At 40.9% G+C, this 26,011-nt stretch overlaps 2 protein-coding genes across 3 annotated transcripts in view; both read right to left on the reverse strand.

The window, feature by feature from the left end:
* tmx3b (thioredoxin related transmembrane protein 3b) overlaps positions 1-17,589 on the reverse strand; it is a 39,323-nt gene extending 21,734 nt beyond the window's left edge. The window contains exons 1-10 of the mRNA XM_008280934.1: positions 17,517-17,589; positions 17,173-17,230; positions 15,987-16,026; positions 13,598-13,721; positions 13,088-13,133; positions 9,836-9,916; positions 9,341-9,440; positions 9,065-9,142; positions 8,685-8,751; positions 1,810-1,908 (exon numbers count right to left, since the gene is read on the reverse strand). Coding sequence (XP_008279156.1) covers positions 1,810-1,908; positions 8,685-8,751; positions 9,065-9,142; positions 9,341-9,440; positions 9,836-9,916; positions 13,088-13,133; positions 13,598-13,721; positions 15,987-16,026; positions 17,173-17,230; positions 17,517-17,550 — 727 coding nt within the window. The 5' untranslated portion in view covers positions 17,551-17,589. The remainder of the gene's footprint in view (positions 1-1,809; positions 1,909-8,684; positions 8,752-9,064; positions 9,143-9,340; positions 9,441-9,835; positions 9,917-13,087; positions 13,134-13,597; positions 13,722-15,986; positions 16,027-17,172; positions 17,231-17,516) is intronic.
* A 1,260-nt stretch (positions 17,590-18,849) lies between these two features.
* pxdc1b (PX domain containing 1b) overlaps positions 18,850-26,011 on the reverse strand; it is a 14,172-nt gene continuing 7,010 nt past the window's right edge. For both annotated transcript variants that reach the window (XM_008280937.1, XM_008280936.1), the window contains 4 exons: positions 22,556-22,647; positions 22,314-22,431; positions 22,114-22,225; positions 18,850-21,536 (listed from right to left, as the gene is read on the reverse strand). In XM_008280937.1, coding sequence (XP_008279159.1) covers positions 21,413-21,536; positions 22,114-22,225; positions 22,314-22,431; positions 22,556-22,647 — 446 coding nt within the window. In that variant the 3' untranslated portion in view covers positions 18,850-21,412. The remainder of the gene's footprint in view (positions 21,537-22,113; positions 22,226-22,313; positions 22,432-22,555; positions 22,648-26,011) is intronic.

Raw genomic sequence — 26,011 nt, forward strand, 5'->3', positions numbered from 1 at the left:
TGTGTCACTCAGGTTAAGAAGTTTCGGATCCTCTTCTTTTAAACAACGCCCAGGCAATAATCACAATCGCATCGAGGGCAAGGGAGTGAAGATCTGCTTCACATCTTAATGCATCAGAAAGCATTTCTGATTCACTTACTGCTCATATGTCTTATGCCCGTAAGGCTCAAGGCCTTCAAATTTCAAGATTTTCTGGTAAAAGCATAAAGAAAGACCTATTAGCTCTTTTGAAGTGCTGTGCAGCGATGTTATTGGATTTATAAGCCTTATATCATATTTCTTGAAATCTGTTGAAGTATATTCGTAGACGAGGCCAGCACCTTTTCGTATTCATGTGTTTGAGGGACTTATGTTGTTTGGGTTTTGCTTGATGACGAGGTCAGTGTCTGAATCCAGTAACGACCTGCAGCTGGTTTGATGCTTACGGGTGATTTTATAAGAAAACAGCAAACCGGTTTTGTTTTCAGTTTGCTACCGATCCACGTCTGCATCTGAGTTTCTGTCCCTTAATTTTTTTTGCTCATAAACAAATCTAAATATAGTTTCAGACTACTCATTGATTTTGGCCGCAGCGGGATTTAGACGTGGGCACCAAGTTTTGTGTCAGTATGACTTATGATGTGTGGGATGGGGGGATTTTGGAACATAAATTCCACCAGCTGCACTGAACCCGAGTTCATGGAATCTGATACTTGGTAGAAAAGCCTTCAGAGGCGAGCCTGGGAAATTCTATACCGTTTTCACATATGCACATCAGTCTATGTAGTCTTTAATTAGTCACGCAGTGTTTATCTAATTACGATGCTATGGAGACCATTTCACATCCAGAACTGCTAATGCAATAAGCGGTAAGACTTGAAACTCAAGAACTAAAACTGTAACAAATGTGAGCAACAATCCAACCGTCGGGCGTCACTGATGTCAGTAAAATGCACAAAAAGGAGGAAAATGCTGTATCTAATATTAGAAAGCAGCTTTCTCTCCACAGAGCATCAATTTACTGCTGTTTAAGAGGCAGTTTGTATTTCACTCTTCGAGCCAGTAGAGCAACATGGGCTGTATATCTGCAGGGAGGGGATCGTCTATTCTATCACGGCCCCGATGCATATTGAAGGCTGATCTTTTTACAAGAAAGCTCCTGACAAAAGCAGCTCCATAGTATTTGATTCTTAATTAAAAAGTTGCCACGTCGTAGAAAGGGACATTCAGGGGGTGGGGATGCTAAACATTAGGGATTTTATAATATAATAAAATTAGGCAGGCGGGCTGAGTGGAGCTATGTGTAAAGTGCTGATGCACATCAAATAATATATGCTTGCAGTCAGTGTGTAATTTAAAAATATGTGCCAGTGGCTTTGGTTTCGTGGTCATAAAGAGTATAAAGGACACAAAAACGGCAATACAAATCCCACACAAATTATAGCCATCTAAAATCAGTCAATCAACAGAAATTTAATTGAATCTATTCTGTCCAAGTTTTCAAAAAGTGAGAATTGGCTGCATTTCTTTGTTTTATGTGATAGTAAACTGAATATTTTAAGGTTTTGGACTGTTGGTAGGGTACGCTTGTCACTATAAAACCATGCTAGACGGCTTCAGTGTTCACAAACACTAAATCTACTATTTAAAAAATAACCCCAGATTAATTTAAAGATGAACAATAATTGACTACAACGATATGTTTAAGTAGTTATGGAAGCGGGAAGTCATGACACATTCTAAAGAATAGCATTAAAAAAAAATCGAACTTGTGGAAAGAAAAACGCAATCCGTGGTGAAGATCTTTTAGACGAAAACTGCATCCGTCACCTGTTTCTCCAAGCTCATACAACGTAAAGCCGTCGATCTGAAGGTATCCTTGGAAGCGCTCCTTGTTCACCCACGATGACAGGCTGCCGTCCTCGTACTCTGCAACAGAGACGGAGAATCATCAGAGGCAGAAGCACAGAGCAGCTTATCGACATTCAGCGCACAGCCTGTCTATATTAAAAGCAAAGCAGAACAGTGTATTGATGCCTGGATTGTAAGAAGATCACAGTGTTTACCACCTGTATGCTCCCCGGGGAATCAGGAGGGGGGGGACACAAAGCCGAGCATTCATGGACTCAGGTCAGCTAAACAATGATCAGAAATTGTTGTGACAGCGGGTCGCCTCTGCCTTAAGCAGTTCAGGGCGGCTGTTTGGGTCTTGAACAGCACAATGGCCGGTGACTCAGAGCAAGCAGATTGGGAATCAATGCAGATGTAAACAATCAAAAGTAACAGGCTGTCGCCACGTAAATAAAAGAACATTTTGTTCAGGCTGGACTGTCCATAATCACATTTCAGGAATAAATTTGCTATTTATCAAACAGCTGGTTGTCAGAAACATTAAAAACCTGTCGTTCTCATTTACCATATTGATGTTTTGTTTTTCCGGGACGATGGCTCACCTGACCTCATTTTCGCAGCTATTATGCATTTCTGTCTTAAAAATCACATTTGCTTTGTAAATTCTCCAACCATACATGCATACAGGACAGAGTTTTAGCAGATTTTTTACACATTTGGAGCGAATGCATAATGCAACAGATGCGTCAGGAAAAGGAGAAAAAAAAGAATCACAAAGTGCAATAAATAAATAAAATATCAAGTAAAATAAAGGATCGCTTCCTGAATGTGAACCACATGTTGTTTCTCCCTTAACATCTGGAGGCAACATGCAAACGGGAGCCCGTCTGTCCCCGGAGGGTATAAATAGGGTGTAGCGAGGCTGCTTGAACAACGCTGTTTTCTCCAGCCCAGAGAGGCTACAGGATGCTTATAATTGATGTCAAATGTAGCTGGGACCTCATTATGACATGTTAATAAGTTATCGCGACCTTTCTGCTACCATTACAGTAATTACAAGAACACTGATGACTTTTAACATGATTTTTATGCTGCAGGGACCCAAAGGAGCTGGGAGCACAATACCGAACATGACAACCTAAAACCTGGAACACGCTTTTTAAAACCCCAAGGTCGTAGCTGACAGTGGTATTAGAATCTATTTCACTGCGCTGCTTCTGCTGCTGCTGTGCAAAGGCAGAGGAGGCTTGTTGTTAAGGCTGCTGACTCAGTCGATCTGGTAGACATTCCAGCGCGTTCTTTCCACAGATGTTTCGGCTTTATAGACAGCACGCAGCTGCCCAAAGAGCTGGAGGCCACATACTGGGATTGTACAGCCTGATGAACCTCCACGCCGACTGAACCTGCATCACCTTGAAACAAATTAGAGCTGCTCTCTTCCTGGGCGCCGGCTTTATAATCTCCATACTGCCCTACAGGAGCCTGTCAGCCCAGAGTTCACACAGTGGGAGACAAGGGAGAAAGATGAGGGGCAGGAGGGGGAATACAAACAGACAGTGGGTGGAGTGAGGATGATCCAGCGTCGGGAGTTGAGAGCAGGAGGAGGAGGCAGCTCTGACACATTTCCAGGATGAAGGTTAATGGCACAGAAGACCTCCAAGACAATGCAAATAGCGTCGAAACAGCAGCCGAGAGAGTGAAATAGGGGAGGAAGGTAGCATCATCAAAGATAACTCAAGCAGGGTGAGACACAGGAGGTGGCAGAGGATGAAAAGATTCATGTATTTAAACATGACAGATAGCTCAGTATAATGGCGAGACAGCTTCTCTTGCTTTCTCACTATATAGAGAGAACCTTCCAAGATTAACAATGAAGATGCTTTGGCGAGATGCCAAAAGCAAAACAAAACACAACCAAAAAGAAGAGCTACGGTGGGGGGTGGAGGCCACTGGAGGATACTGTATGTGTTGCTCAGTTATAGAATTTGATGCCTGATAAGGAAGAAAGCAGGCTGATGAGGAATTTTATTTGGTATAAAGAAATGATTGATCAGGAGGCATTTTCACAGTTCATTTTACTACTAAAGGTTCGGAGAGGCATTTTACTCATAGTGAGCATCAGTTGGTTCATTACTTAAATACAGACTGAGATATTTCAGCATCTATTGGATTTATTGCCATGAGTTTTCAACAGGGCTGCAAGGTGGGGCAGTTGGTTAGCACTGTTGCCTCGCAGCACTGTCACCGGTTCGCGTCCTGGTGGGGGCACTGGGATCTTTTTGTGTGGAGTTTTCATGTTCTCCCCGTGCAGCGTGGGTTCTCTCCTGGTTCTCCGGCTTCCTTAATTGGTGATTCTAAATTGTCCGTCGGTGTGAATGTGAGTGTGCTTGGTTGTCTGCCTCTAAGTGTAGCCCTGTGATAGACTGGTGACCTGTCCAGGGTGTCTCCTGCCTTCACCCTGAGTCAGCTGGGATAGACTCCAGCCCCCCATGACCCTAATGAGAATTAAGCGGTGTATAGATGATGGATGGATGGAGTTTTCAACATTCATGGTCTTCAATGGATGATTCCCACGGACTTTGGTGATTACCTGACTTTTCCTCTAGTGCCTCAATGAGGCTGTCATTTGTAGATGGCTGTTTTTATATGTAAATCCACCCATTGCATAGAGAAATCTGATTAGAGAAACCCCATTGTTCCAACAAGCTTAAAGGTAGAACGTGTAACTTCTGATGAGTTGAGAAATTGATGCTAGCTGTGTCTCGGTGTAATTGTGGTGCAAACTTTTAAAATGTTGTAAAAGTGTCGTAAATGTTTTTGAAGGGTTAGTTAGTCCCTAATTTTTTCCGGGGCCGATCTCGACCTAAGTAGTATAGGCATTAACATGTACCTGATTATTTGTGTACATCTGTAATGCAGAAACCTGAAAACAGCCATCAGTTGTTCCGGATGTAGGAACGCTGCTTTAGTTTATCCCAACTGAGGTTAACATTCGTTCACTGGCCTGTAAGCCTCGGTAGTCTTTGTCACAGCGCTCCTTTAAGCACGGACATCCCCACTCCTCTGGTCACTACTGCATTAAACAGCAAGAAGCTCCACCCAGTGGATCAACCAGGTACTAAAGCTAATCTACAATACTTTGTTTATCTCGAAAACAGCATCTGGTACCAGCAGATACAAAACATTAAATGGCCAGATCGGAGGCAAAAAAAATCAAACTTGATATCTCTAAAGGAAAAGCGAATTAGGCTTGCTTCCATTAACTGCTTTGGAGCGAATAAACCCGACTGGGTAGTGTCATTAGAAAGTGGTGGCATAAGCTATGTTACGCAGAAATGTAATTAACAAGAAGCTGTAAAGATGCATTCAGGAATTGTTCTCAATCGGGAAAGTAGTAATTATTCTTTCATGCTGACTGGAGGCGACGACAACAAAAGAAGTGCAAATAGCAGATCAGTCATGTGAGTTAAATGTTCGTTACATCAGAATTTATCTGAAGAAGGCATGTCTATGACCCATTTAAAAAAGACAGAAACCACACGTAAAAAAACAGTTTACACTTTTCTGCCAGTTTCATTAAGTTTTTGTAATGCAGGACTGGAAATATGATGGTAACAACTGCAGGAGGTGGTAAATATGGTGCAATACCAGCAAAAGTGGAGCCCAGTCAAAGTGAGTGAGCCAGCTTCGTAATGTCTGTTGAAGATCTAAAGTGTGCCAACATTAGATAATATTTAGCAAAAGATATTGATCACACAAGTGAGGTTGAAATGGAAAAACCACTGAATGTATTCAATTTCAATTTACTTATACATTAAATGTAAGGTGGCATACGATCAACAATTACAACCCGTGTTACGGTTTTCAAATCAAAGTCGCAATTTGAAACAATCAGCAAACCACAAGGGCGGCAATTTAGAGCCTCCAAAGTGTGGCTGTTAAATCATGAGGCTAATGCTGTGTTCAATTTTATTTAATTCAAGCAGATTGAAACTTTCATGGGTTGTTTATGCTCTCTCACTGATCAGTGGATACTAAGTGGTTCCGGCGTTCACCGTATAGTTTGACTGACATAAGCCAAGTGTCAATATTTCATAGCTGCAGCTCGTACATTTTGCAGCACGTCTGATCCAGAGTTTAAACTGTCATGTCAACGCTTTTACAAATTCATGCCGTCCTGCTTATGTAATGCTCCTCCACGTTTTAAATCTTTTACACAGCGAATATTGAACTCAAGCTTGACTTTAGAAAAGCATATCACAAATCAAATCACAATATCTTTCAGGAAAAATTGCAATTTTCCCCAAAGCATTCAGCCTGAACTAGTTGGTCAACCAGTTGCCTGAAGGCCAGAGTTCAATTCCTAGCTGCAAAACCCTTGTTGCATGGCATGCCCACCTCTCTGCCCTTCCTGTGCTTGTTAACCCTGAAAAAAATAACAAGCTGCTATTGAGCTTTTCATCAGCACGTCATTTACTTTGACCTTGCCGTCGCTGCTTATTCAAATAACCAGTGGAGTGAATACTGTCCATGTGTGCCGTGACAACATGTCATCATTGTGTTATCATCTGTTTAAGTGTGACCTCACCTTGTCAGCACATTCATGAACTGTTAATCAGACTGTCATTTAAATTCTCTGAATTCAAAGAGGCTGCTGCCTCACCGCTGGCAGCTTTACCAATGTTTCCATAGAAGGAGCATCAAGGCCAAACCAACAGCCACTGAAGCAGAGTAACAGAGAGCCTTATGTGGAGCTCTAAGTAGTGCGTTTCAAGAAAACATGTTTAAAGACTACTATGCTGGCAACTGAAGCAGTTAGAAATAGCATACTGTGTACACTAACATACATCCTAATTATGTTCGTCTGTTTTCCTGCAGCACTAACGTGTCGGCCAGAAGCTTTCGCTGCAAACACACAATGATCAAAACCACTTGGCGCTTGAAGCACAACAACAGTGCAGACCTGTACGGGAGTATGAAACCGAGGATTTGAGCAATTAAATATGCATGAGCCTCTGTGCTGTACTATATTTTAACAGCGCTCTTCAAAAGGAATGCCGCTGTTTGTGATGTGCACTAAAAGCAATCAAAGCTAAACACCAATATGTCAAATATCATTTTACACAAAGGGAGAGGTTGTGTTTGGACAGTGTGGCTTTGCTCGGTGAGACCCATTCTTTTAAAAAACACAAGACCTGCACAGCGAGAGCGGCGAGTGTGCGCTGAATTTCTAATAAGTATTTTGAATCTGCATCTTCACAAAATACATACAAGAACAAATACCAGGGGGGGAAATGATAAAAGTTGTTTGCATATTCTGGCAACTGCCAACCTCTAAAGCGAGGAGGTAAAAACAATGCAGCTCATGAAAATATAATAAGTACGTTATACAGTATAATATCTACCCACTTGGGTTAACGTCATAGTCTGCCATAAAACAGTGTCACTGGGTGCCTATGCAAATGTGTCTGGCAAGTTTAGCCAAATAACGCAGGATAAAAAGCTCCTGACTGAGCGTCATGCAAAGTGAGCTTAACTGAAACTGCATAGGGTGCATTAGACGTTTTTATTCCTGTTTCCAGCAGCCAGTCGGTGGATTTTCAGGGACAGCAGTCTTCTGATAAACACCACAGCACAGTTGGACAGAAACCAGATGCTGAGGACCACAGGTGGTGGGGAAAAAAAGGAGAAGGCAAACTATTTTCCTGATGAAATGTCTTTCTGGCTGTCATTGTAGGTAAATGCTTAATGCTTAATGAGCTACAGTCTAGTTTTGAGCTACCATACCGGATAATAAAAATATTCTTCTTCTACAGTTTCTGGAGGACTGAGAGGAAGGACGCATCTGTGTCATTTTGCCATGCTGCTCCCCTTCTCAGTGCCTGTCATCTTTAATACACCGTCACCATGGCAATGCCAGACATTCACCAAATCCTCCGTATCAGGGTCCTGGAGGACTCTGCGGAGAGTGGAGTTTTTGTCATCAACGTCCACTGTGGCGAGCCTCTCCTGCTGCGGTTCTGGTGCAGGAAGCCCGCCTTCCGTAACGATCAGGTGGAGCAGATAGATATGAACTCGCAGGCGGTGGCGCACATGGATTTTGTTCTCCGGGTGAAGCACCGAGCACCTAACCTCTCCAACAGCCACTACTGGTGCCCCTTCGTGTTGGCTCTGTGCCTCGATGCCCTTAGCTTCCACTTCCGCCTCCCGGCTCAGGCCCAAAGCGGCAGCAAAATACGAGACATCATAGAGGAATGTGGGGAACTAACGCTGATGCGGTGAGAAGCTTCAAACTGAGCAACAGAGAAAAAGGCAACTCCTCTAAGCCACTTATGTCAAAGTTGATTTTTTTTTCTTTTTTTTCGCTCAGACCCGATGGCTGCTTCAGCGATTCAGTTCTTGGCTTCGTTTTACTGTATATACAGTACCAGCTCTGCCCTGGTTTCCTTGGCCTAAACTGTGGTCTTTCACACCCACTCAGGGCAGTTCATCCACCCAGGGCTGCTATGTATGTTCGCCCAGAGACAAACCACCACAACATCACAGGCATAACCACACACACAATAGTGGGCAGAGCCCTGGGTGCTTTATGATGGGTCAGGCACACCATAACTCAGTGTGGTGAGGAAGATGAAAGAACAGCGGCAGGAGCGGGGAAACTAGAGGAACAGAGCTCCAGTTACACGGATTATATGAGAGGATGGAGGGAAGGAAGGAAGGAAGGAAGGAACGGTGGACAGCATGGCACCCTGCTGTTCTCTTTAACTATTTTTCATTCCAAAGTAATTGAAGAAAACATCTAAGCTCATCATCCAAGACAACAGCGACTGAAGACAGGGTGACAAAACACTCACCATCATAGGTAAAGTAGGCTCCGTCCTTAAACACTACGACTGCAGGAAGCTCTGGCAAAGACATTGACTGTCAAAAACACAAAAAAAAGTACTTTATTTTAAAGCCAGTTCCTTAAAATGTGCACCTGGAGAATATGCTACAACACTGTTGGCAGACTTCTTTGCATACTGCAAAAACATGCAACTGTTGGACGATAAAATGGGCTAAAAGAAGCCAGTTATTTGTTATATGTCAAAGTAGCAAAGCAACAAAGGATGCACAATACCCGAGATTATCAATAACATATGATGGCAGAAATATTAAACATATGCATCCTTCAGAAATTCATTGCATAACGCTTTCAAAAGACAAAATAAATGATTTAGATTTAAAGCATTACCTCTGGCAAGACATCCTCTGAAGCGGAGAAGAAGTAAGTATAAACAATGAGCTCAGAGGCTACGTCGTTGTACTTCTCCTGCAAAACAAAAGAGTCTTTCAGGATTTGCACAATAGTTTTTAATAAGTCAGAGCTGCAAAGGTTGACCACTAGAAGCTAATTCTGTGCTAACACTGTTACAAAAGCAGCAGTTTCTATCATTCAATCAATATAGGCATTTTTAGCTCTGAAGAAGCTTGGAATAAAATCTTGTTTGGAGACAGAACTGGTGCTTACTTTAAGGGGAGACTCCCCACCGACGTACACGAAAAGCACATCGTGTCGCTTCATCATGTGCTCAAACATCTGCTTGCTGGGAAGAGCTCGGACGGCCGGTCTGGAGGAATTAAACCCGCAGGGATAAGTTATTTTTAAGGAGTACTCAAATTAAAACCACAACAATGATGCACTAATGTGTGGAGTCCGGATTCGTGTACTTGTGGCACCACCCAGTGGGGATTGAAGAACCTGCAGCCCTGGACTCAAGTCAGAGCCAAGCTTTTGATCAACCCCTCTGTCACGGATCTAGCTTGATTTCCCTCAAGGAGGAGAAAATCTGTCAGGCTCAGTTTATACAGTGGCTTAAAGCAGAGCATCAGAGGCAGAAATCCATTGAGCTATGAAACAAATATGGCCTGCATTGATAAGCTGACTTGGACGGCTTTCATTAGTATACCCTGTCTTCCTGTGAAATAAGCAAAGTTCGACTCAGTTTGAAATGCTGGGACTTACCCTGCCACCCTGTTGGCAAACTCTACGATGTCGTCTTTTGTCCTCGGTCCCTTGTAATTGTAGGCGAGATCACCCTTTAACCTAAAAAGGAGGCAGACGCACAAAAACAAGAGTGAAAGGGGGATAATTTTGCTGCAGAACTATTCACCGTCATTTATTGTTTTGTGCCACGAGAATGACACTGATTAAATATTTATGTGAAAAAAGATGAAATTGTGTGACACTCATGCTTGCATTCAGGATAATCGTTTGTCTTTTTTTTTTTTTTAAATAATTCAGTGAAAGGAAAGAATGTTTCAAGGGAGGAAAAGCTCAAATTAAACTGTCTCATTAGACGATTAACTGTTGTCGTTGCTGAACCGAGCAAAGACGGCAAATATTATCTGCATCCAGCTGCTTTTTTTTATTATTTTACACAACATGTGGCCACTTTATTAGTCTACCTTCCTAATACGGCGCAAGAACCTTTAATTCTTTGTGGCATAAATTCAATAAAATGGCAAAGATGCCCCACTTCATGCTGTCTTTGAAGCACATCCCCGAGGTGCTGTTTGACTGAACACTGAACTCGCTGACATGTTAGTGGAACCAGCTTTGGATGATGTGAACTTACTTAAACGCTTACTTATCCTGCTTGCAGTAACCATTTACTGAAGCACATGGTCAGCAACCATCCAAGCGAGGAACCTAATGTGTGCCAAAAAGCACTCTGCACACCGTTTCACCACCGCCAGCCTGAAGAAGGCAGGACAGCGCCATTGATTCATTCTGTTTACGCCCAATTCTGACTCTACTTCTGCATTTTTTTCCAGTATTTATCTGTCCAGTTCTGGGGAGCCTCAGCTGTCTGATTCTTAGCTCACAGAGGAATAGTTCAGTTATGACACTTCAGCTTGTTACGCATTCAGACATGTTCTTCCGAGAAGCACTCTTGTAACGCTACTTGAGTTATTGTCGCCTTCTCGTCAGCTTTAAACCAATCCAGCGACTGTTTGACCTTGTCAGTAACAAGGACTTGCAATCACTGGATGTTTCTTTGTTTCGCACCATTGTCTGAGAACTCTAGAGACTGTTATTGCAAGAATCCCAAGAGTTTGGTAATTTTCTGTGATACTTCAACCAGCCCATCTGGTACTAACAATCATTTCACATTAAAGTCACTTAGATCTCATTTCTCTCCTCTGTTTGGTGTAAACAACCACTGAACCTCTTGACCGTGACTTAATGCCTTTATGCATTGTTTTGCTGTCAAACGAGGGGCTGAAAAGATATGAAAACGAAGAAGTAGGTGTAACGAATTCATTTGTTCAACCTTTATTTAAACTCGGATTACACGCAGCCGAGCGAGAGAATAAAAGATGTCGGCACAGAAATGAACTTGGATAATAATTAAATATTAAAAGGCAAAACATTTATGAGTGCATTTAAGTTTTGAAAACAAATCTACCAAAACAAGAGCAGCTGGACTTTAAACAGGATGAAATTAAAGACCTGAATTGGCCACAGTTAAAATGAGTCATGGTTTAGATTCGATTTTCCAACTTCAGTAAAAACAGCCAGAACCTGCAGCGTAATCCAGCCATGTGAGAGCGTATGGTGTAGGCCCACATCAAAAGACAGTAATGAGGTAATGTAAGGGGGCAAAGAACCAGTAAGAGCCTTATAAATAAATAACAGCCCGTGTCTGTCAAGTCTTACAGACTAACAAAGCAGCCACAGAGTATATTACTGTAAACTGACCATCTTTTGGTTTTGAAATGCTGCTCTCGAACTCTGTTGGGGGCATTTGAACTTTTTATTTTTTTACATTTTACAGTCCCAGCCATTGCCAAAAAGAAACAATGAACAGGTATATCAATAATAAAAACACTACACATTAGCTGCAGCCTTCCTTCAGTCCATTACAGACAGCACTTGTCTTTAAATTTAAAGCCTGCGTCTGACACCTGAGCATGACAAACCTGCCTCTAACAAAACGTTCTGATGAAACAGCAACTACAAGTAAAAGCTCATTCATCACAAAGGTCAACTTAATCTAAATAATCGCACCACCGAAGGAAAAGAAAAAACACCAAATTACTTTTTCCTAATTGAGTTCCAGCCAAGAAAACTGCTCGAGTCAAGTTGGTACAAGAAGCACAATGCATTAAGGATTGCTAAGGTTGCATCAGCCCACAGGGCTTAATGAACTCAGGGGGAAACAGAACTCTAAATCAAGTCTCCTTCTGTCACTGAGGGAGGTATCTCGTATTGTTCGATGGATGTTTCATCACTTGCTTGGTTTAATGTTATGAACCCTGCCGTGATCCTGTGGCACTTTCCTCAAATGGTCTTGATGAAACTAAATGGGGAGCCCATTATGACAGTGTGCAGATGAATGATTCAGTTTCAAATATGTGCAGGAAACTCCTCTGATGTCGGATGATCATTTATCTCGTGTCAACACGAACTCTGCTGTTAAGCAGCTGGTGTCTACCTAAACTCATCATTTTTTTTTTATATATCTATATATCAAAACATCACGTATACTTCAAGAAGTACTTCAAGAAGTAATTTCAAGTAACTTTCAAGAAGAATATCAGTTTAAACAGTTGGGTGGAGGAGAAAAAAAATCACACAGACTACATTTGTTGTTCAACGGATTACAAGATAAACTGAAGTGATTCTGGAACGTCCCAAAGAAAAGCCTGTAATATTACCAAGAGGCAAATGTAAATTCTAATCAGTAAAGCTGATTATCCCCTGATAAATGCACAATTAGCAGCATTCAGAAGTGCCAAACCTAATAAAATTTAAACTCAAAATGTGTTAACAGAGTTTGTCACTTAGATATGCCTTAAGGAAACAGCAATAACACCTTATTCCCTCCTGAATACGTTATCTAAGAGCATCTCTCCAGGCCAGGCCTCGAGGGATAAAACACAACAGTGGGAAAAAGGGTTCCTGATGATGACACAACACAAACTCAGGAGACGACACTGAGAGGGGGCAGAATAATAACGACAGTATACAATATAACATGATGTTACAGCAAATTCACAGCCTGTAAATACGATAAAGTTGAATCAGCGTTTCTCTGGTGCAGTCTTGAAAGTTAAATCACAAAATAAAAACTGCATCATTGTAAATTCATTAAGCCTCTTAATCACATGTGGGTTTTTCTAAGCCTATTCAAAGTGTCAAAACTGCAAATTCACATGGCATTTTACACGTTGAAAAAAGATTTGAATCAAGACAAATAGGAACACTTACAGTTTTATTGTTGGGTAACCGCGAACGCCAAACTCCGACGCCATTCCTGCAACACAAAGCAAACACTAGCATCTCAGAGAAAGTAGATAATAATAGTTCTGAAAGGCTTCAAACTTCAAAGTTTGAGAACCATCTGTCTCTTTGGAAGATTTAAATATCCTGTCGGCATCTTCTTCAAAGATTGAAATACCTTCCTAATTTAGTCTGACTGTAAATTCATGAATATTTGTCTGAGAGGATGTTGATTAAAAAACACAAAAAATGCAGGAGAATATGCATAAATGATTACTCTCAAGATACCGACTGCTAAATTAGAAATAGGATTATTGCATCTGTCCCAGTTTTTTGTCCTAAAACGATTGTGGTCAATTATTACTACATCAGTGCTGCCACATGTCAGAGTAACGTCCCGATGAGCAACCATAGGAACAGATCTGGATGTTGTTGAACAGCTCAGTCAATTAGAGGGACTCACCTGGAGACACACACAAGCTCCCAGGATTTACTCACCAGAGTAAGCGGTGGCATCCATCTTTCCCACACGTACCGGCGACCCCGAGCTCCTCAGCTCCACTCCCACATCGTACCATACTGGCTCGAGTTTTTTACAGTAGCCGCACCACGGAGCATAGAACTGAAAAACACCACAAGCAGGAAGCAAAATTTAAATCATGTGCAGCACAGACTGATTAAAAACCGCCTGTCCAGTATTGTGTACGTCCTCTTAGTCCCGCCAAAACAGCCGTGATCCATTGAGTCCTAGATTTTCCCTGTTATTCACCTCCCCTGTCAGTGGCTGATCTGTTTATATTACATTAATACTATATTACTAATACAATCACTCACAGTACAACAAGCAAATTGAATTTGTGACAGTAATGGTCTTTACTGTCGTGTTTGTCTACAAAAATGGATCCAAACTGTCTTTATGTGTCCATACAGCTTTATTTGTTGCTAGTACTTTAGAACACTTAAATATTCAGAATATGTGCAAAGTGGTAACACCAGAGCGGTTTTAGGCGATAAATGTGAATAACGTAACAAACACGGCCATAGCTCACTAACTTTCAATCCACTATTGCTCATAAAGCCCAGCTAAAGGGCGATTTAAGACACTTCTTTGCTCGCCAGTTCTCTGCTACAAAGGATAACAGTGGTTAAAATACAACAAACCTACTTTGTAGCTGTAGTCACTTTAATACAGTTGCACAGCAGATACTTTAGAAAGGCAGTTTATTTCTTTAACGAATTATCCTCAAACACTTTTAAACACCCACTAGCTTTCCTCTGAGGCTGTGTTTGTCTTTAAACACGCACACTCATCTTGTCTTCTTGCTTGAATTTGTCAGATTGTGACTAGATAATGATATAATGGGATCTGATGTATTTGATATACACATGTATATAATACCGAAATATTAATTGTAGATGATTGTCTTTGCATGCAACTTTCCTTTCCCGTGTAAGCTTTCCATTTTGTTGCAAGATTTCACTTTCCTTCTCCTGTGCTAATTTTAGTTGTTTTTCTGTTGGTGTAACCGTTAATCTACCATCCGATAAAGGGGACGGCAATTAAAATCAGCCGTCTGACGAACACTGACACATTTACTGATGCGCATTGTTCCTGAATAAATAATCTAATTAATAACAGCAGCTTTAAACACTATTTTTTGCTCATAATGTAGCAGGAAATACCACACTTACATCACATACAATATGCTTGATTTATTGTCTTTTTGTTGGAGCAGATCACACTCCCCCACAAGCCTAAAAAAACGCACAGATCAGATACATCCCCACCTTACAAAGCAGATTATTTGGAGTGTTTTTGTTTCGTTTGGTTTCTTTCATACCAAGCAAGACCAATATTCGCTTTCTCTTCGGTTCAATTTGGGCTCTGCCAACTCTTTACAAAAAATACCAGGCTCTGGAGCTTCTAATGGCTCCAATGTGTTCACCCACTACTCACCAACTTTGCCAGCTGTAAAAATTTCACACTGTACACGGAGGATGTACAACACGAATTTTTTTGCCAACATCCAATATGCCGATATTTTCCAACTCAAATTGGCTGAATGCTCTCATCACGACGGCCCACTAGCAGGATGCAGACGTACAACGCAATGCTTTTAAAATGGACGCATCTAGTTTAATACAATATTTACGAATAAAACTGTACGTTTTCAGCCCAGCACACATTTTCTGCCTGTCAGTATTTACTTTGGGCAAATGCCAATATGTTATTTGAAATCTTTTATCAGTCAATGCCGTTAGTAGCTGCAATTTAATGTGCAGTAAAAATCAAAACAATAGGCTACAAGAGGCTAAACGTTGCTGTAAAGCTGCAGAACTGGCAGACAAAGATGCTCTTTACATTCCACTATGATTTATTATTACATGTTTATTATTACGGCATAACAGAACTTGTTGTTTCACAAATTTGAAATCAGATTTCTCTGTGAATAGATTTGGCCGATTTAGATCAAATGTAATTTGGAGAACTGAAGTGTAACAAAATACAGTTGTGACTTCATGAGAAATGGAGACGCTGACATATTAAAACTCTCTAAATGTCAGAACTCACTCCTGCAGTGAAAGCAACTTTGGGCGCTTGAGCTAGATTTGCTTCTACGGGCCGACACACAAACTCCGATATAAACCTCTCCGAGCCCCCTGGCTTTGCCCGCCATGCATGACTTCTCATTCACTAATCACAAACACAGAGGACGGTCTGCAGATCCCCTCCCTTATTACATCCCACCCTGACTGCTGCCACTTCCGCAGGGGATGATCCAGACAGCGGAATGCTGGATATGAAGTAAAGCGTAGCTCAATGGACCCAGATTAGTTTTTGTGTGTTTGTGTACGTGTGCGTGTCTATATATAACGCCAGACTCACATCAACCAGCCAGATGTCATTCACTCTAGTGTCTTTAAATCTGTCAGAGAGGGGAAAAAAAGCGCACACAGTTAGTTTAATACTGGCATAATAACATGATAGTAATTGCACATTGAGTGAGTTACATTGTAAGAGGCTTTCCACATGTTAAACACAGTGCAAAGAGCAATAGTTACTGTACAAGCTGTTATGGTCGCAACTATTACAACTAATTTTTACTATTAATTATTTATTAGAAAATGAGATTGAAAACATCAAGACACAGTATTTTAAGAGTCTAAAATGCATTGTGTGACGAAGACAAGCATCACATTCTCACATTTGAATGGCAGGAACGTGGAAGACGGTCTTGAACAACTATTTGACTATCAAAACGGTTGCTGAGTAAGATGCTAGAATACTTTTCTGACAGACGACTAATGGACTAATTGTTCCACCCAAATTATTGATGTAAAATGCTGACTAAGCCACATGTATTTTTGTGCAACATTTTCAAACAAAACTGTAAACTTTGAGCCCAACACACATTACCTGACTGCCAGTGTTTCATTCTAAATCGCAGCCGATACCATTGTGCATCCCTACCGTATAACATGTGTGTAATAAGCGTGTAACTACAACATTAGTCTAAAATAGGATAAAAAGTACTGTAAAGGTACAAAACTGGGATGTGATGGTGCCTTTCGTGTTCCAGAAATGTTTATTATCTAAATGCTTAGCTGGTTGATAGTCAAATTAAATTTCTGTCAGTCAACTAATGGACTAGATGTTGCAGCTCAAGTTATTGTTAGTAAAAAGTTGAATAAACCGACCAAATACACAAAGAGACTGACCTGGTTTATAACAGATATATACACATACAACAGACATCTCTAATGATCTTCCACAACATGCATCCAATTAAAAAAAACACTGATCAAGTGGACAGATGAGCAGTAATCAGGACTACCATCATCCCTTCCTGCTTCTGTTTTAGCAGCTCCTTAGAAATCTAATGTAACCTGTAAAATCTAGGTGTATTGTATCATGTACTAGCTGCTCAGATTAGTCAAAAAAGCTCAAGTAGAGGAACCAACCGGATAGAAGCAACCACACCGTGTTTGTATTCTCGGAAGTTGCATTACAAGACCATGTTTTTGGGAGACAGTGGGCAGGAAGCAGAGCATGCAGGGGGGGCATCACTTACGTGTCATCTAGATCTTCAACAAATGCAAGCACAGCCGAACTTAGGAAAGCCGCTACAACTGTAAAGATAAAAAAAGAAACACGGGGGAGAAAAAAAAATCAGACAAAGTGCACGTTTATGTCAGTGTGAAGCAGCAGCAGCAGCAGCAGCTCTCCAGCCTCCTCCAGCCTGAAACCTCATGACTGAAGCATCCCCAGCTAAAGCTGTCGCCTCAGCTAACTGTGCTTCAGTTTTTTGCGCCACAAATTCAACCACAGCAGCTTTAAATGTCGCTTGAACGGGAGCCCCGAGAACAATTGCGATCTAGTGTTCACGGTACCGGAGAATAAACAAGTGAAACGTACCTCCACAAATCAGGGAAGCCTTCACTTCTGCCATCGCTTCGAGTGGAAACAGCAAAGCAGGAAATACAGCGGCTAAATCGCTCCTCTCTGCGCATGCGCGGGGTCACGCAGCCTCGTCATTCATATTTATTTATTTATTTGTTTGTTATTAAATTCATTACTAATATTATTCATATTTTATATAACATTAGAACTATAATTTTTACTTTCTCTTACAGATTTTCGAATTTGTTCGGTTTTTCGTGTATCATTTTGTAGCATCTAAAAAAAAGTTTCAATAAATGACGTAATGTGTTAGTATTTGAGTCCATCATATTGTATGTTTTTAACCTTTAACATTTACATTAGTCAGATTAATTTGTATTATATATGACACTGCTAAGTCTTAATCATTGCATTTAAATTAGTGGTGTACATTTGCTTTTTACATGTTATTGTAACGTTTGAACCATAATATTTAAATAACTTCACATTCACATGATAAATAACACTGTAGGGTCTTTATCTTAATATTTAACCATTTTAGATAAAGTCACTAATTTTGTTTCTCTGCTGTAAAGCACTTTTGCTCAATGGATTATAGGAATAATGGTGACTTGATTTGGCTTTCGCCTGTCTTTTTTTTTTTTACTACATGTTAGATTCCAGTTTTTCATTTTTTGTCATTTTTTATATACTAACAATAAGAAAAATGGATGTCATGGCTGTGGTTGTCATGTTTTGTGCTTGCATATAATAAACACAGCTGCCTATTGTATTTTCCAAGTCTATTTTTACAACAACAAAAAACAAAGCCATAACTAGTGAGTATTTCAACCTATTTTGACATTTTCTCTATTCTTTTCTTTGAATGTTAGCCCAAAGCTAAACAGAAGGAAACTGTGTGGTAAACATTGCATGACGCTTTGCTTAAATGTGCCTTTTTTTGAAACAATAGCCTGTATTAAACTACATTGAATTGGATAAAGTGATACTGATGTTTACTACCACAACAAGCCACAAGGTGTCCCTCTAAGATAACAGGCAACAGGCCAAGTCCTCACATGCATCCTTTGTATGGATAAAGTGGTGATATCACAACAGAAAGTAGTCCTGAATCAAAATGTTGCTTCAGGATGAACATTATAAACATCATGATACCATATATTCTCATATCTTACCCAGTTAATTGTAGATAATTGTACTTTGCTACTTCAGTAGAGCACAATTCTCAATAATTGTGCATTAAATGTACTTTTCAACAACCACCACAGCTGCTGACTGGCCTCTGTTTTTGTTTTTCTTGGGCCCTTAAGTTTCTTTCCATCATGCACAAATTTTAAAAAAAAAAACATCACATGAACATTTGTTTTATTGAAAACATATTTATTTGTTCTGGGACACTTTTAGAGTAATAATGTGTATCTAATACTGTCTGAATAGATTCAACATTGTCAAACATGTTAACACATACACGTCACCTTCCAAGTCTGTAACTGGAATTAACTTCATTTTGACACACCAAAGACTCATCTTACGTACGACACATACACATACAAGACATCACAAGACCTAGGATGGTTAGCTTCACAGAGTGTGGCTGACGTTGGACAAAATAAATTAAGTCTTTTGTGTAATTTTATTTTCATTTTATCTGTCATGCTGTCCTCGTTAAACTCTTTAACAGACTCCAGCTGGCACTGTGGGAATACTGATATGTTTGGAAATGTTACTGAAACACCGAAGTACCAGCATTTTGTTACTCATTCCCTTCACTGCATTGAATTGGTTCAGTACCATTTCAGTCATAGCTTCACGGAAAACGTAGATGAGTTTTATTTTATTGCACTGACTGCCATAAGCTTGCAAAAAAGTCTTAAGGTAGGCAGAGGTCTTTGTAGATTTTGTGATTTTTCAGAACAAACTCAGACAGACTTTCTTCAATATCAAACATTTTCTTCCTCGTGAATCCTGTTCATTCTTGCCTATAAGTGATGCTGTTTTCTATGCGAAAGGGAGGTTTCCAACAGAAATATGTCATTCTTGCAGCAAAGACAGACAAAACCTACAAATTAAAAGCATGAAATAGTTTCGTACCCTGTGAAAGAGCTGTACTTTCTCACGGGGCGAATCGTGATCATGACTGTGTTACTAAACAGACTCATGCGGAGGGCCGTTCTGCTGAAGGCTCATGTGCCAAGTTTGCGAGAGTTGAATGCCTTTGTGTTTAGAAGGGCAGAAACCTGGACACAAGCTGTTAGCCTACATTCAAAGGCCACAGTGGCTCCCGCGGTGACAAAACTGTCAAAACAACGGCGCCTAAGCCTACACAAATATACATTTCTGGCCTTTCAGTTGCGTTCAAAACATGCGCAACGCTCCACCGAGTTTCACGGTCTCGGTTTGAGAAATAAAAGTGTCCTCCCTATGGCGGGAGGGCCTATAAAACATACAAAGGCATGAATTTTAATCAAGTTCTTGCTGTTTTCACGCAACTTTTCCTATAGAAAGTTTCAGTACAGCAAGATCGTTTGTCTTCCTTAGATAAAGAGAGGTCTTGTTTCACCATCACAGGCCGAGCTGCAGACTCCCACATTCACTGAGACTGTAGTCAGCTGTCTGCCCGAGCCCACTCATGTCATCTTACAGAACGGGATAGAAATGACCTCAATTGACCCACGAAACAAAGCTTTCTTTGCCCCCGTTTTTATCATCGGAGGGCAACAACAACAGCAGCGAGTTGATTCAGTTTTCCACATAAATGGCAACACTCGGTCTCTGCCCTCATAAATCCAATTATTTGTTTATGAATATAAAATGAGCAACATTACAAGCGACATGTCTAACACGATTACATTCTAATTTATTATTCAGACAAAACATCATTAAAGAAAAAAAAATCCAAATAGGCAGCATTACGTTCTCACTTTGGAAAGAGAGCGTCGCAACAAAACAATAATTACACTTTTAATTCTTTTTTGCGTTCTTCAATTTGACAGTAGACCAAGAACCAAGTGAAACAAAAGCACCATGGAGAATCATTTTCCAGCTTATGCTAACAAACTGCAAGCTTCATGATTCTTGCTCAGTGCACCAACTTATAGAAATATTTGCTTCTAGTCTTTTACCAAATAGCCAAATATCTCATCTTTTTGTTATTAGAACCCATGTAGTCCAGTTTCACTTGGCTCTCAGAGTACAACCATGTAACTGCATATCACAGCAACAAAATAGGACTCATCCTATGAGTTTTAAGCTGGTACACAAACAGAAAACAAACTTGCTAAATGCTGGTGATGGCTGCACCATAAACAAAGATCATACGCAAAACTTCACGTCGGCTTTCTGTCTTTGCAGATGCATCATAAATCTCTTAGCAAACCAGGCCGACAGCATCGTAAGAGATTAAATGAGAAAGACAGAACAACTCAGTCCAAAACAAAGAGTGCTGGTCGATTCAAAAAGGAGTAAATGGTCCAATAAGTTACATTTATTTCCTAAAATTCGGCTGATGTGTGGTTCTCACTCCGCCGGTCGCAGTCATACAACAAACCGCTCATATAGAAGGTTTCAGTCCTTTTAAAGTGGCCGAGCAGCATGTTTTAAAATGTTGCTGAGGACTGAGGACGCCCACTGCGGCTACGTCACCTGAAAGCCTTTAACAGTCAGTCTCGAGACAACAAAAGGATGAGGCACACTGGTGACGTCACATAAAGTGGATGAAGACAAACTGGTGCTGCTGTTGTGGCTGTTTCTTCGAATGTCCCGGTGCATATAGTGCACCAACCGTAGAAGCCGGAGCAGCATTGAATCGGAGCAGCTCCGTGCAGCATTGCATAGTTCGGTTCCACTGTAGAGTACATGTTTCTCAGTGATAGCACGAGATTTCCATCGACGGGCATCTGCTAGATATGTCCTCATTCCAGGATGTCAGTTTCAAATGGGACCAGATGGTAGTAGGACAGGTTGGTGACGTACGCTTCTGTTTCCTCGTCGCACACATCTGCTTCCATTGGCAAAAACTCTGTTCCATCCTCATACCTGACAAGAAAATGAAAGACAAATTACTCCAAGGACAGAAAGGACTTGTGTGGTTTATGCTAGGATTTGGAAGTTTGGTGTAAATGATTCGAGGCTTTGTGTTAATTGACTGCATCAACCCTTAGAGACAAGGTCGGAGCACTGCAGCAGCAAAAATGTAATCAGTCATTTATAGAGTGATGCAAAGTCTTGTTTTGTGTGAAGAGGAATGTGTTCCTCTTTTGCTTCCTACACACACCCAGGGAAGGAAGAGGTGCACAGACACACTTCCTGTGCTGCACAAAGGGACTGGAGGGTCCTGGGGTTGGTTTGCATTCAAGGATTTCTTCACTCATCAAAGCAATTACTGTACACTCAAACATGGAAATCCTTACGTTTGTGGGAAAACAAGCAGGGAATTTGTATTAGGTTGCAACCAGCTTGTACAATGACTCACTCTGGGTCAAATAATGAGGCTCTTTGGATGATTTTCAAAATCTTTTCCACCAATCTGACTAAGTAACCCGTGTAGAGGCAATTATAATAATGACTGGAACATAAAAGGACAGAAATATTTATAAGTGGTCTTAATACTCACGTATGTTCTACAGAGTCAGTGGATGAAGGTCTCTCTTTTTCTTCGGGGATACTGTGATCAAACACGATGGTTTCTGTATTGGCCAGACAGAACCCATTGGACCGCATGATCTCTACAAGGCACAGAGTACAGTATTGCATCACCAGTTCTGTTAACACGACATTTCAGATGCCATCAGTTCATTTCACAAGAAAACGTACCTGATATCTTGATTGGACTCTGAAAGCATGGCTGGATTCTGTGGACTTTGTCGTTTCTTAACACCTGATCCAACGGCGATCGCTCAAAGAAAGTCAACATGACCTCTGACCTGGAATACTGTCGAGCAAAGTTTACAAAGGTTTACATCGCTGTAAGTTTCCCAACATCACCTAACGAGTGTCTTAACATGGCACATCAGGGAAACACTACTGTGATATGTTGTTTAAGTTGAACTACTGACCTTGCATGGCATGTTGATAGCGTTCTTCAGTAGTCTTTCCACCTCGTTCAGCTTTTCCTCAATGTCGCTCGCCTCTTTGATTTTTACCAGCCCTGCAATCACATAAATACAGTATAAACATCTAAAAGCACTGATTGCAGTATGGTGAGTTTTAAACGTTTAGCTGCTCATTTGGGCCAAATATCCAACCAAAATGAGCACAACAGTTCTTTTATGAATCCCATCTTTGTGCAGCTTTTGATTGAAAGGCATTGTTGTTTAAGTTGTCATAGAGATCCAACTATAATATCTCAATAATTATGCAATATATTTCTATGAAATCTTGTACAAACGTTTAAGGTAACTGGAGGATTAATTCTTCAGACTTTGTTAATTCAATGACATTTTCTCTTGAGGTTGATATTCATGGTGGAGAGTCATATATCATATCATTGATGGGTTGATTTGAAATTTGGTGCCGACACTCTGGTGCCTTCTGGATACAGTTTTGATTGAGCTAATGAGTTATCAGTTAGCACCACCATTGGGTTAACAATTAACTTTGCCATATACCTTGTTTTAGTATTAAATGCCAGAAAACGTTAGGATATTCATGTCAGACTCAGCTGTACTTTGTGTTGAGCACTAGACATTTATAGGTCATGTTAGCATGCTAAAATGCTAAACGCTGATACTGAGTTTTGTAGCAGCTAAACACAGCGTGTTAATAATAAACACTGTTGCAGATCAAGCACAGCCCCTCCAATGGCAACAACACTTCCCAACAGCAGCAGCTTCCAAACTTCTCAGAAACTGCTAGAGGAACATGACCTAAAGGATCCACTTGTAACGTCCTGGTGTCAGGAATCAGAGGACACCCCTAGATGTCCTATTTCAGTTCCCAGATGTGTCACAGATGTGTCAGAGCTGTTTTGGGAGCACAAGAGGGACCTGGCTGGTACTTACTGAATGTTTTTAGTTCCATTAACTGAGTGTTTTTATGTGAGTTGGTGGTTAGCTCCATCGCCTCACAGCTGGAAGATCCCCAGTTCGCGTCCCAATTAGGATGTCTGGGATCTTTCTGCATGGAGTTTGCATGTTCTCCCCATGCACCGTGGGTTCTCACCGGATTCTTCCTCCCACAGTCCAAAAACATATGTCCATAAACAATTGTCTATAGGTGCGAATGTGAGTGTGCTTGGTTGTCTGTCTCTAAGTGTAGCCCTGTGATAGACTGGTGACCTGTTCAGGGTGTCCCCTGCCTTCACCCTGAGTCAGCTGGGATAGACTCCAGCCCTCTGCGAACCTAGTGAGGATTAAGCGGTGTATAGATGATGGATGGATGGATATATTTGTTCACCCTAAACGCCTCTCTGCAGAATGCAAACCTCCCTTAAGTCCAACCTGACTATATCTATATAACAAAACTAAAGGTACAAAGAAACTTTCCCCTTATCAAAATGCCAAGTGTAACTATTCCTGTGCCTGGACAATAAATAATGGCAGCTGCTACGACCTTTGCTGCCACCAGAGTGTTATCTGTCAGTACACAAAAGCCACATAGGTCTAAATTTATCCTAAGTTTAGACAAAGGTTGCCTATAACTGTGAAAAAAAGACTGTGATGTAGCTTTTATTACAGTAACCTTTGCATTAACAATGCCCCCTGATATTTACCACACGTAAGACCAGAGAAAAAAAGATCACAAATCATTGTCTGTAAAGCTGGCATTTGTGCAACAGCAGTAATAACGGAGCAAAGTAAGAGAGGCTACAAAACAACGTCTGTGATAACACCTGCATAAAAGTAGGAATGCAGTTTAGGAGGTAGCGGGAGCAGAAAAATCAGCACATTTAGCAAAACAAGGCTGCCGCCCATGAGAGCGAGCAGTCAGCAAAGCATCATTGACTGCCATGCTGACAAAGGGATGCGGCGAGCAGAATAATGATGAAGACTGCAGCCACATGATGAGGCGCTCGTCTGATGCGAGTGGTACAGACGAAAACGTAGTCACACAGCGGTTACTGTTACATGGAAGTACTGAGTAAGAGAGCCTAAAGCGACTGTGTGCACACTCACAGCTTCATCCATTTATAATGGCCCACGCTGATGACATCATTCCCAGGGGGGCGTGAGGAGTGATCGGGCAGTTAAATCATCACCAGCGAGACTCGCGCACAGGCTGCTGCTCAGACTGTCTCCGGCTCGCCTCCTTTTGTTTAACATACAAATTCCCCTGAAAGCCTGTTTATTGTATTCGTTGTAAATGTGACAAATCATATGTGTTTAGGCAGATTTGCTGCATTGTTTTATCCATAACAGAACAGCTGAAATTAAGGTTAAAAGCAGTTTAAGTCAATAGCTATTTCTAAATGTAAGCTTTTTAGACTTTACTGCCAACATTCAATATTCTAAACATGGAAAAAGTACATCTGATGAGCAGTGAGATGCAGGAGAATCTCAGATTAAATGGAAGCAGTTGTACAGACTGTAAATTGAAAATTCCTCAGACTGTCTTCCAGTAAAAAGCCCTGGTCAGGAAAAATAACCTCTACAGTATCAGAACCAGTCCAGAATATTGGAAACCGATACATGAGTTCAAGCTCTCTTGTTACATTATCTAGTTTAATGGTCGGACATTTAGTTTGAAAAATAAAGCCTTAAGGAGCTACAAGTCAGTCTCAGTCAGCAGCAGTTAACATCTTAAACGGAAACACGGCCGGGATGATGACTTCCCTGCAGAGACCTTAAACCACGCCTGGCCTCGTCAGTTGTTATCCATGGAGACAGATTAGCTAAGTTTATGTCCTACCATGTAAAGCAGTGATGTTATGGTTCAAATAAAGGAAAGTGCATGTTATTTATTGGGTGCAGACGTGCAGCACACCCAGGGTGCACATGGAAACAGGGTGATATTAGGGACACTAATTATACTCAAGTCCAGCACAGCTCATCCAGAGAGAAACAGAAAAAGTATTCGGCAGCTCAAATATGCTGCTACGAGCAGATGACGTTGCTTTTTGATTAAAGTTTTTTTTTTACTTTGTTAACATGTTGACATGGTGTTTTTTATGTGCTCGAAGACACATCATGAAATACGCAGTCAAACAGCATTTCTGAGCATTTCCACCTTGAAACGGCAGCGCACCGATGACAATCCTTAAAACACAGATTCAAACTTTCAGGATTTCATATGTCATAAGCTTAAAGAACCAATCCTGTCAACTTGCAGGCTGAGGCTTTCCATGTCTTTACTCTTTACTGAGAATCTGTTACAACTTGCCACTGTGTTGTGTAGAATAGTTTGTACAGTGTTTGAGCAGAATTGTAAGTGAGCTGGTGTGCTCAAGGTGCAGCAAGCAGGGAGGGTTGCACAGAGAGAGTTTATAGAACTGCAATCATGTATAGTACCATCTAAGCCATGTTAAGACAGGAGGAATTTACTTTCATGGGAAAAAAAACCTTTCAAATATGTAA

Source organism: Stegastes partitus, unplaced genomic scaffold, assembly GCF_000690725.1.
Source record: "Stegastes partitus isolate 25-593 unplaced genomic scaffold, Stegastes_partitus-1.0.2 Scaffold214, whole genome shotgun sequence".
In the NCBI taxonomy this organism is placed as follows: domain Eukaryota; kingdom Metazoa; phylum Chordata; class Actinopteri; family Pomacentridae; genus Stegastes; species Stegastes partitus.